Source organism: Schistocerca gregaria, chromosome X (assembly GCF_023897955.1).
Source record: "Schistocerca gregaria isolate iqSchGreg1 chromosome X, iqSchGreg1.2, whole genome shotgun sequence".
Lineage (NCBI taxonomy): Eukaryota > Metazoa > Arthropoda > Insecta > Orthoptera > Acrididae > Schistocerca > Schistocerca gregaria.
The window spans coordinates 116,989,479-117,002,630 of NC_064931.1; the positions used below are offsets into that span (position 1 = coordinate 116,989,479).

Below are 13,152 nucleotides of genomic sequence, written 5' to 3' on the forward strand. Positions count from 1 at the left end.
AAGTGTTGTAGGGATTTGAAGACGTGCAGCGATACATCGACTGAGAGAATCCCAGACATGCTCGATGGGGTTTAGGTCTGGAGAACAGGCAGGCCACTCCATTCACCTGATATCTTCTGCTTCAAGGTACTCCTCCATGATGGCAGCTCAGTGGGGCTGTGCGTTATCGTCCATCAGGAGGAGGGTGGGGCCCACTGCACCCCTGAAAAGGCGGACACACGGGTGCAAAATGACGTCCCAATACACCTGACCTGTTACAGTTCCTCTGTCAAAGACATGCAGGGATGTACGTGCACCAGTCATAATCCCACCCCAGACCATCAAACCACGACCTCCATATAGGTCCCTTTCAAGGACATTATGGGGTTGGTATCTGGTTCCTGGTTCATACCAGATGAAAACCTGGCGAAAAACACTGTTCAGACTATACCTGGACTCGTCTGTGAACATAACCTGAGACCACTGTTCCAATGACCATGTACTGTGTTCTTGACACTAGGCTTTACTGGCTCTTCTACAATCAGGGGTCAGTGGATGCACCTTTCAGGTCTCCAGGCGAATAAACCATGTCTGTTCAGTCGTCTCTATACTGTGTGTCTGGAGAAACAACTGTTCCAGTGGATGTGGTAAGGTACAGAGCAAGGCCACACGCAGTACACTGTGGCCGTCCGCAGGCACTGATGGTGAGATATCAGTCTTCTTGTGGTGTTGTACACTGTAGATGTACGTACTGTAGCATCTGGACACATTTCCTGTCTGCTGGAATCATTACCATAATCTTCAAATCACACTTTGTGGCACATGGAGAGCCCATGCTATGACCTTCTGCGTTTGACCAGCCTCCAGTCACCCTGGTATTCTACCCCTCATAGTGTCATCAATGTGTGTTCTATGAGCCATTTTCAACACACAGTCACCATTAGCACGTTTGAAAACATCTGTACATTTACTCACTGCACCGTACTCTGACATGCACCCACACACCTCCGCGTATGTGGACTGCTGCCAGCGCAACTGTGGTACGACCACAGGTCAAATGCACTGCATGGTCATACCCAGAGGCGATTTAAACCTGCAAACCGCCCACCAGAGTATTGTTTGACCATGTATCAGCATTATCCTTAATTTATGAGCATGAGTGTATATTTAAAAGGAATAAAATTATGACCATTAAAACATAAGTGTACTAGTTTTAGAACAAAATCTGGTTAGTTCATAAAAGTGAGTCCACTGCCCTATGCCTCATATATTGTGGTCCCACAGAACAAAACCTCACAATGGACTTGTTAAAAATGGGATTGGGAGAGAAAGAGAGAACTCTGTGCTTGTATTAATTAACAAACTAATTATAATTACTTACAGTATAGCTTTGTTGCTTCCTACTCTCAGATTTGTAAAGTCTATGGAGTCACTAGTGAAGCATTTATTGTTTCATTACAATTTCGCACAATATGAACCACATTATGATGTACCTTTCTTAAGTAATCAAACACTATATATTTCATGCATCATATTAATTCACTACGACACGTATTATTTCATATACAGTACACAATATACACATTCTATTTACTACTGCTCTCTATATATCAATATAACTGTTCCTCCTGCAGACAAAATTGGCACATCATTATTCTGAAGTAAGTATCTCATTCATGGAGTATGAGGATGACTAAGCAGTGAAGTCTTCACAAACTATTATAGTGCAATCAAACCAAGCCAATTATGCTAGAAAAATTGATACTTACTATAATTCATAAATATTACCTTACCTAATTCATGAGGTAGCTCATGGCAGAAGACAGCGATGGCCGTTGAAAAGCCACCACCTATATTGGCAGCAAATGCAGCACCTATGGCTACACCATCTGTAAAATTGTGGAGGCCATCACCCATAACCACCATCCATACAACTGATGACATTGTCTTTGGTGGTGAATGTACATGTCCATGAGTATGTGAATGCCCATGGTGAGAATTCTGATGCTCTCTACAAATTCAATCAGTTAAAGAGAATGTCAGGAAGAATGTGCACAATAAGCAAATGTCAGGAAGAGTGCAAGCAACTGCAGTTGCTATCTACACAGAAAATCTTGTAATTAAGAATGAAAAAATTGCACAATTATTTTATTCATTAGGATGACTATTTTACTGCACCGTAAGTAAAGTTTAGTAACAAATTAAAACATTTCTCCAAAATCACAAAGTTCAGCTGCTGTTACCCACAAGCATCAAAAATCAATTAACATATATCTGTGTGTGTGTGTGTGTGTGTGTGTGTGTGTGTGTGTGCGCGCACGCGCGCATGCCTCCAGGAGGAGGCGGAGCTGATAATACGATTTGGGAAAGAAACATAATGCCTGACAAAAAAAGTGAAGCACCAGAAATGGAAAAGGAAATGAAATGGACTTTCAGAAGTTGAGGCGGTATGTGATGTTAGTGGCGTAATTACAAATTTGAGTCAAATTTATAAAGAACTTGGCAATGTGAGCCCATGTATGACGTTGCACCCCTCTGACCTGGATGCATGTACTGATTAGGTTGGAAATAGTGTCATAAAGCAGTTGTATCCTCTTCTGAGGCAAGCTGACCTACTACCGTTTTAACTGGACCTTGATATCGAGAATACTGGCACTGGGATAGCAATACGTCTGAGACGATTCCACACATTCTATCGGGGACAGATCTTGGGATTTTGTTGAAGTATTTCTTTGATCAGTATCAGGCAGACATTTCACACATGTAAGTGCCATGTGAACAAGCATTGTCCTGTCGAGAAATGGTATCACGATACTGTCAAACAAGAAGTAACACAAGAAGAGGCAGGATGTCCATGACATACCTGATGGGTTCCAACACCATGACACAAGGAGTAACACAGATGAGCCTCTGCAAAAGATTGGAAGAAATTGACTTATCTCCATCTTAACATCACACTCGCCGACAATGCTCATTCAGTGTGGTACAGAACAGCTCATTGCTGAACACAGTGAACCACCACTTATCAGTGGTCAATGCTTCTTGGTTGTGGCACCATTCAAATGGAGTCATTTGTGTTATGGTGTTAACAGCAGCTTATGTATCAGGCAGTAAATCCCTAGTCTGAGTGCTGCTGAACTCTGACAAAAGGTTCAGGACAACATGGAATTCAGTAGGAAATCCACTACTTGTTTTTGGATAGCAGGTGCAGATGTGAAGGTCTTACGATGTGCAATCCTCCCTTGTGGTGGCCAGACTTCTTATTACTTTTCTGGCTCCTTGGGTATTACTTTGGCCCAGTGCCCTGCTGACATCTCCTTATATATAAGCTAGCAGCATTACTACCAAGTTGGTTCCTCCTAAATACTACACAATTATTGTGTTAAAACTGAAAATAAACATTTACTCTCCATCCCTAGTTCACGGAATTCAATCCATGGAAACTTGAATCGTCACTGGATCTCCTTTCTATCTGGCTCGTTGTCTCAGATATGTAAAGGCAAGGAAACGCAAGATCAGTGTCACTATGGTGCCTGGAACTGTGACACTCAATGTCACTGTCACTTGACGACATTCCTCTCAATACTGTTCATATGCTGCAAAATTTCAAGATCATAATCCTCTCCTCCTGTGTGGCTATCATCTGACTTAAAGAATGGTCTAGGCTCAGTTCTCAGATATCATTAAGAAATGTAAGGTTGTGCATGAGTAACATTTCCAAGGGATCGTCTGGTCAGAACAGCTGTGGCTGTGTCACATTCAACACATTAACTACTGTCATAGTGGCTGGCAAATTGAATGGGGGTTCCCTTATGTTACACTGAGTCCTATTATCAGCAATCCACTACCCTGCAGTTCTAAAGGTAACCCATTCTTTCACCATTCTTACAAACAGGAGTCATCCATGCTTTTTTCCAGTTGCTTGGGACTTTGTGATGCGAGGGCGATTCGTGATAAATGCAAGCCACGTAAGGGATCAATGCATCATTGCCGTAGAGTACTCTTTGTAAAATTGGAATTCCATTCAGACTTATTTGCTTTGATATCTGATGATGATGATGGTTTGTGGGGCACTCAACGTCATGGTCATCAGCACCTGTACTAGTTCCAAATCTTTCTATTTCCAGTCTCAGCACTTCCCGAATGATGATGAGGACAACACAAACACCTAGTCCCTGAGCAGAAAAAATCTCCAACCCGGCCAGGAATCAAACCCCGGACCCCGTGATCCAGAGGCAGCATTGCTAGCCATTAGACCACCAACTCCAGACACTTTGAAATCTATCAGTTGTTTCTCTATGCCAGGGATGCTTATTACTATGTTGATCACATGCAAGTCTGTTCCATGGTCAAATGAGGGTATGTTTGTACCATTCTCCTGTGTGAACAATTTCTTGAACGATAAATTTAAAACTTCAGCTTTTGTTTTGCTATCTTCAACTTCTACACCAGATTGGTCAACAAGGGACTGAATTGAAGAATTAGACCTGGTTAGCGATTTTACATAGGACCATAATTTTCTCAGGTTCTCTGCCAGATCTTCTGCTAAGGTATGACAGTGGTAATTGTTGCATGCTTTGCATGTGGATCTGTTCACAGATACACAGATCTCTACTAACTTTTGCTTGTCGTCATTTGTGCATTCCTTTTTGGAATGAGAGTGCAACAGCTTCTGTTTCCTCATCATCATCTGAATTTCATTATTAAACCATCATGGGTCTTTCCCATCCTTTATCCATTTACTAGGCACAAAACTCTCCATACCACGATTTACAAAAAATGGTTCAATTTGCTCTGAGCATTATGGGACTTAACATCTGACGTCATCAATCCCCTAGAAGTTAGAACTACTTAAACCTAATTAACCTAAGGACATCACACACATCCATGCCTGAGGCAGGATTCGAACCTGTGACCGTAGCGGTCGCGCGGTTCGAGACTGAAGTGCCTAGAACTGCTCGGCTACCTTGAACTTTGCCCATAAGTCCTCTACGCCTTTCTTACTGGAACTAAGTGATGTCATTTCACTTAGTCAGACGCTAACAACTGCTTATTTGCTCTTTCTAGCAGAAACACGCTCCTAGACTTCTCGACGGATTTATTACCTTTCATAACCATAGTTGCTATAATGACATCATGATTGCTAATCCCCATTTCTATAATGACATTATCAATAAGATCCGGCCTATTTGTAGCTACAAGGTGTAACATGTTTCCATTGCACGTGGGCTGCCGAGCTAGCTGCTCAAGACAATTTTCAGAAAACACATTCAAAAGTATTTCACACGACTGTAGCCTAGCAATCAATCCATGGGCATCCCCGTCTATGAAACTTTCTGACAGATTAAAACTGTGTGTCGCACCGAGACTCTTACTAGGGACCTTTGCCCACGAAAGGCAAAGGTCCCAAGTTCGAGTCTTGGTCTGGCACACAGATCTGTCATGAAGTTTCATATCAGTGCACACTCCGCTGCAGAGTGAAAATCTCACTCTGGATCCCAGTCTATACCTGGCTGGTTCAAGTCACCTCCAATTATTATTGCAAGATCTGGGTATTTACACACTACTGACCGTACACTTCCTTTGAATGATTGTAGAACTGTTACAGCACAATTGGGTAGCTCGTAACAACATCTAACAATTAACCTGATTTCACCTACGCCTGTTATATGCAGATAACATAACTGTTGCACTCCACGTCGACCTCAATAGCGACAACACTTCTACAATAATCACTGCCCCTTCTATCGCATCCAATATCTGTCTTTTCTATATATGTTCCATGACTTCCTAAATATTTCAGAGCTTTCCACTTTGGTTTTCAGCCAGCTCTCAATCCAAAGAATAACTTAAGCAGGAGAGCTTCCCTAGAGGGCAGTAAATTAGGGAACTTTGTTATGAATACTTTGACATTTTGAAAAAAATTTGACAGTCAAAAGTGTCTTTACTCTGAACACAGTTTTACTTCCCTTGCTGTTTACTGACTGGCAAGTATTCATCAGAGCACCTCAAACTACCATCTAGCCTAAAATACTGTCATGTGCACTCCTCAAGTACTCTGCTACCCGATTAGTTTCTTTCTTTGTGTAGTATAACTCTGGCATATCAAGAGGAGTTCTACAAATTCCCACCCGATAACACAGGTCTAGAAATCTGCAGCCAAGACCGTCACAGAGCTTCCTGTGCTCCTTTGAGACAGCTCCAAACACTGTTTTTACTTGCTAACTGTTGCACACCAGAAGACATGTCCTGAAGCCTTCTGACCTCATTCCGCAACTCCCACACGCATTAAACATCAGACTCAATGACCATTTATGACATGGCAATATTATATCCTATTCCTGGGAAACAGGACTCGTCTGTCCAAGTGATGATTCTCCAGTTCCCCTACTCTGCATGCAGCACTCTGCACACACTCACAAACTTTCTATAATAACGTGAGAGTCCAGATTCCTTAGTTGTTTCAAGTACTGGAAAATCCTGCACTGCATGTACTAATCTCTGAACAGTCCTTAAACCATCCCTACTGATGGCAGGGCCTAAATAATGTACCTGTCCCAATGCAAAATGACATCTTTTGGAACTCAGTGTTAAATGGGCTGCCTGTAACCTCTTAAATGCCTCCCTTAATCACTGCCTATGTTCCTTCAAATCCACTGAAAAGATGATTATGTTGTTGAGATACACCAAACACAGATGTGGCTTTAACCATTTCAGAAATCCATCTAATAACTGTTGGAATGTTGCCAGTGCATTTTTCAACTGAAAGGCATCCTCCTATATTGGTAGTGCTCCCATGGTGCCAAAAATCCAATCTTTGGTCTCCTTTCCTGAACAGCTTCTAACTAGTGGTACTGACCTCGCAATTCCATCATAGAGAAGTACTGGCATTTTCCAAGATTATACACTGTTATAGCACTATTTGGAAACATACACACACCTGTTATGGTTTTGCTGTTTTAATGTCAATAACTGCAACAAAAGCAATACTTTTTGAGCCATCTGCCGACTTCTTGGCCACAATTGCAATTATTGTTTTCTTCTATTATTCCATCAGGTTCTGTAAGGTTTGGAAGGTAGGAGACGAGGTACTGGCAGAAGTAAAACTGTGAGATCGGGCATGAGACGTGCTTCGGTAGCTCAGATGGTAGAGCACATGCCCGCGAAAGGCAAAGGTCCAGAGTTCGAGTCTCGGTCAGGCACACAGTTTTAATCTGCCAGGAACGTTTCATATCAGCGCACACTCTGCTGCAGAGTGAAAATCTCTTTCTGGAAACATCCCCTATTCTGTAAGGCCTCTGATATACTGGTGCTTCATACCCTGTCGGAATGCTGTGCTGAGTTACTGTCATTGCAGGCAACGGTCCTTGTGGAAAAACAAGTCCTGGAATTCCCAGAATAAATCCTCATTTATGCTCTCTCTGTTCCTTTTAAATGCTTAAACTTCTCATGAAATGCAGTCCTAGCACCACCCTGTGCCCTCTTATGGCCTACACCACCTGTATGGCAATGAGCAAGGTGGTGCAGTGGTTAGCACGTTGACTTGCATTCAAGAGAACAACAGTTTAAACCTGCATCGAGCCATCTTGATTTAGGTTTTCCATGATTTTCCTACATCACTTCAGGCAAATGGTGGGATGGTTCCTTTGAAAGGGCATGGCCAATTTGCTTCCCCATCCTTCCTTAGTATGAACTTGTGTTCCGTTTTTAATGACCTCCTTTTTAACAGGACGTTATACACTTATCTCCTCCTCCTCCTCCTCCTCCCGTATGGCAATCTTCTTCATCTGGAGTTTGTAATGTGCTCAATGTTCCTTTCACTAACTTAACATTTTCGGCACTAAAATCATCTATGTTGACAGTTACTTCTTTACTTCCTTCCATCTCTTGATGTGTACAGTACTTTGTCACACTAAACAACGTGTTGCATCCAAAACTTCATTATCTCTTAGTGGTCCCATTACACATAATATATTTACTGGTAAGTCTCGTTCCACAAACACCCATAGTTACTTTCCAGTGCCATTAGACAAACAATCATGCCAATTAAGCTTTAATGGCATTATTCAATGTTCAGCTGGATTGCTCTATACAACAGCCAGAATGTTTTCCCACTAAGCATTGTCGAAGATCAGTTATGGCATGATGTTGATGCAGAAAGTCTAATTCTAAAAACATGCTGTAACCCTCACTTACATAAGACTTCCTCACACTGTTTGAACTTGGATGTCCTCAATGAAAAATGCAGCATCACTGACCCCAGTGGTTATACACTAAAGTGTCAAAAAATCTAGTACAGGCATGTGTATTCAAATACAGAGATACTTAAACAGGCAGAATACGACACTGCGGTCAGCAACACCTGTATAAGATAACACATGTCTGGCACAGTTGCTAGATCGGTTACTGCTGCTACAATGGTGGGTCGTCAAGATTTAAGTGAACGTGGTGCTATAGTTTGTGCATGTGCAATTGTTAACAGCATCTCCAAGGTAGCGATGAAGTGGGGATTTCCCCAAAAGGCCATTTCACGAGTGTGCTGTGAATATCAGATGCAACATGTTGCCCGGTTGGACGAGTCTCGTTTTAAATTGTATTGAGCAGATGGATAGGTACAGGTATGGAGACAACTACACAAATTCATGGACCCTGCATGTCAGCAGGGGACTGTTCAAGCTGGTGGAGGATTTGTAATGGTGTGGGGCGTGTGCAGTTGGAGTGATATGCGACTCCTGATCCATCTAGATATGACTCTGACAGGTGACATGTACGGGAAGCATCCTGTCTGATCATGCAGATCCTGTCTGATCACGTGCATCCAGTCATGTCCACTGTGCATTCCGACAGACTTGGGCAATTCCAGCGGGACAATGCAACACCCACACATCCAAAATTGCTACACAGTGACTCCAGGAACTCTATTCAAAGTTTAAACACTTCCGCAACCCACAAAACTCCCCAGACATGAACATTATTGAGCATATCTGGGATGCCTTACAAACGTGTTGTTCAGATGAGATCTCCACCTCCTCATACTCTTACGGATTTATGGACAGCCCTAAAGGATTCATAGTGTCAATTCCCTCCAGCTCTACTTCAGACATTAGTTGAGGCCATACCACATCATGTTGTGGCACTTCTGTGCGCTCACAGGGGCCCTACACAATATTAGGCACATGTACCAGTTTCTTTCACTCTTAAGTATATCAGTATCCCCTGTTCCACCCAACTTGTAACACGCCTCCTACCCAGTAAGTCTCTTGAGCCTAGTGACACAATTGCCCCTGTGTCCAACAAAATCTTGTATTACCTGCTGTTGATCACACCTATTGAGGCACATTCTGCCTTTGCATTCGATTGTACTGGATTCAACTTTGCATGAAATCCTGTTGGTAGCTCTGGGATTCCATCTCAAGTTTAACAGACCTCTTTTAGCCCCCAGACCATGTCTACTATCACCCCTACATCCTTGTCCACAATCCAAACAGCCCCCCTCCTCTTCCTCCTACCACCACCACAACCACCACCAGTTCACCTGTAGTCCAAATTATTCCCCTTATTTTTTCATGGCTGGTAACACTGCCTCTGCATATTCCCCGTACGACCACAATTAAAGTAGTTTACAAGACAAGTGAACACACGCCTTTTATCCTTAGCCCCGTAAATATCTATCAATCTCTTAGTACTCCAATGCTAGTCTCACTGCAGTGTCCTCAACATTTCCGGTGTCATATCTCAAAAATGTTATCTAGTGCTCGCTACTCAGTTTCTTGCAAAATCACTTTATTCAACTCCTCATTCTGTGATAATTCATATGCATGTACACACAACTTTCTAATTTCATCTGTGAAATCCTCTACCTATTCATCACAATTGGTCCATGTTTGTTTATGTTGGTTGGTTGGTCCTTGGAGTTAGAGAGACCAAACTGCAAGGTCATCAGTCTCTTCATCCTATATGTATTGAAGCAGGAAGGAAACAAAAGGCAAATCCTGGGAAGCCTGACTGTAACCAAGATACAATAAGACAGAGAGAAAATCAAGAAGTAGTAGAAAAAGAGTGAGAGGGTGAGCCGCTCTGTTTGTTTTTATTCTAACACACTTACTTGTGACAGAGGCATTTTAAATATTGATGCAAAAGAAGTTGTGAAGTCCAAAGGCTACGAAGTTTTGAATGTCTTTTCATCTTAGGATATTGTACGCATTCAGTAACCTTTGTTACTTCAACATTTGTCTCTTTTGCATAAACCGGACAGTTTTGGTTGCAAGCAATATGTGTACGCATACAGTACATGTCTCTCTCTCTCTCTCTCTCTCTCTCTCTCTCTCTCTCTCTCTCTGGGTATGACTGTGGCTATGTGACATTTTATGTATACATAGTGAAATAGCATGGTTGTCACTTACAGATGAATTATTTGGCATTTGAATCCAGCTTTAATTTGTTAATGCCACACAAATGAGTTCTCTTTTAAAAATGAGTGCAATTACCTCTCTTTAGGACTGAACTGACAACCGTTATGATACTTTCTTCTTTGAAACTCTCTCATCTCAGTCCTCTTTTACTTTGCCAGCATCCTCATTTACATTATTTTCGCACATGACAGTAGAAGAATTAATGACACTGTATTGCTCAGCTACTATGGGATGATTCTATATAGTTGGTTTACAAAGTTTAGACATCTGTTTATCCACATTTATCAATCTAAATGCAGTTTCAACTAATAGTGTTAAATTCTGAATCTTTTGTGTGGATATTACAACACTTAATATTTTGCGGAATCTTCTGATTATCAAAGGGCATCCTATGTCTGGTGTCCACTCTTCCTTTCTTACAGTGACAAAACTGTAACAAAAGATTTGTTTTCGGCCTCTACAGAAATTTTTGGCTTACTTACGTCTTATCCAGAAGGGTTACCATCACTGGCTATAATGCTGATTTAGATACCGAAAGCAACCCACAAATAGTGTGAAAAGGCTGCTGAAGGTATTAGAAATTGCGGATTCCATCTTTGTCACATGAGTGGAGAGGGACACTGAAGACAGATTCCCACAGTCCTAAATACACCTAAAAATTCTTAAATATGTCAGATGTCTTAGAATGTGTTCATTAATGATTGTTTCACCTCAAAACCCATCACTGATTTTGGCACAGCTCACCTTGCTTCTGATTTTAGTTCCCTTCTTTTGATGATGGCTCTACTACATCCTCACTATCCACATAGAAACCAAAACACACAATTCTCAGCTGCTATGATTAGCAAGTGGTCTTTGAAGCATGTACAGATAGAAAGTAATGGTAATAGGACTGCAGGTGTTGGCCAGGCTCCAGCTTAAATATCCTGAGTTTGTAAAACTCATATCTAATGATAGGTAGTTCAGCTGATTGAAGTGGTGATCCTCACTGAAGTGGCAATCATCAGCATATACAGAAGGAGAATCATCATCATCATGGACTGCTAATGGGTGTACGTAACTTAGAGAATGTTACAAAGCAGCAAGCATATAAACCTCTGTAAGTTAGGCACCCATGAGAAAATGAGCTGTATAGTACACTCATGATCAGAAAAAACAGAGCACTTTGAACGACTAGTTGAACCATATCGGCCTGCGGGTTCAAGTCAACATTGATATTGTGGTGCAACACCGCCTACCGGTAAAACATGCTCTCATTGTCACTATAAGCTGAAGGTAATAGATCAGTGTGACTTGAGGAGACATGCAGGATGCCTCGTAATGAGTTTGAAACAGGGTGCATTATTGGCACGAGAGAATGCAATTCACCCACCCAGAAAATTGCTGTTCGTGTGGGACGAACTGTTTTGGCAATGAAATGGGGGTGTGCAGAATGGGTCATAGAAGGTCGTAGAACTCGACAAGATGGGTCAAGTCACACCACCCAGACACCCCCTCCCTCCGAGAAGATTGACACCTCATCCGAATGATTGCAGGACAGTACTGCATCCTCCTTGGCTCTGGCACAACAGTGTTAACACATCATGCACTATCAAGGGTGACAGTTCACTGCCATTTATTATGGCATGGGTAATGTGTGCATCCATCACTTCTCTGCCTTCACTTGACGGTATGTACAGAAATGTGTTAATGGCAATGGTGTACAGAACAATGTCTCTGAAACAGGAATGGCATCAGATAGAGTTTTCGGATGAATCTAGGTTCTGTGTGTCTGATAATGATGGCCACATGTTGGTTCACCGCAGACAGGGGGAGTGGCATCACAGTGACTGTGCTCGCACAAGATATACAACGCCAACTCAAGGCCTTATAGTGTTGGCTGCTATTGCGTACAACCACAAATCACAGTTGGTGTGTGTCCAGGGCACTGTGAGCAATGTGACCTACACGAATGACAACCTGCGACCCATAGCCACACCCTTTCTGCACAACACTCCAGATGCTATTTTTCAGCACAACAATGCACGACCCTATGTCGCTGCATGAACACGTGTCTTCTTGGTGTCACAGGATGTCAGCCTCTTGTCCTGGTATCCCAGATCACCAGACTTTGTCACCAATTGAAATGTGTGGGATATAGTGAAACGATGGAAGCAGTGCTGTGAGCCGATGCCATCCACTGGAGATGAACTTTGGAACCAGCTGAATGCAGCATGGAGGGCTATACCACAGGACACCATTCACACCTTATACGCACATCAATGCTATCATGCATGGAACAAGTTATCAGGACCCATGCCGGATCCTGTGCCTACTAGGCAACAGGACACATGCTGAGCCAGGGTGATTGAAATGTTAATCATTTCTGCAGAAGATAGTACTGTTCATGTCCTGTTAATATGAACGTCCTATATCTAGTCATTCAAGGTGTTCGGTTTTTTCTTAAAGTAAATGTAAAATGAAAATATTCTAAGTTATCTATATGAAATTGATGCAAAGAGCAAACATTAGATGTTGCTAAGATGTCAATATGAAATACTGCACACTCTGTGTAGGTGAATACAAAGTATTAAATTGCATGGAAGAGAGGTACTTGCAACTGCTGATTTTGAAGTGGGACAAGTAGCGCAATGGTCAGTGAGAATGGAGGAGACTGCAAGGCATGTGAAAAATAAAGGCTAAGCACAGTAACATAGTAACAATGACTAGTGTGTGAAAAGTGTACTCAGTGTGTATACGTCGACAAGGAAAAAAATTCCCA

The 13,152-nt window shown here is 42.1% G+C and overlaps 1 protein-coding gene across 6 annotated transcripts in view; it reads right to left on the minus strand.

Annotated features, from left to right (window-relative positions):
- LOC126297790 (zinc transporter foi) overlaps window positions 1-13,152 on the minus strand; it is a 176,720-nt gene that overhangs the window by 18,211 nt on the left and 145,357 nt on the right. For all 6 annotated transcript variants that reach the window (XM_049988992.1, XM_049988994.1, XM_049988993.1 and 3 more), the window contains one exon: window positions 1,773-1,990. In XM_049988992.1, coding sequence (XP_049844949.1) covers window positions 1,773-1,990 — 218 coding nt within the window. The remainder of the gene's footprint in view (window positions 1-1,772; window positions 1,991-13,152) is intronic.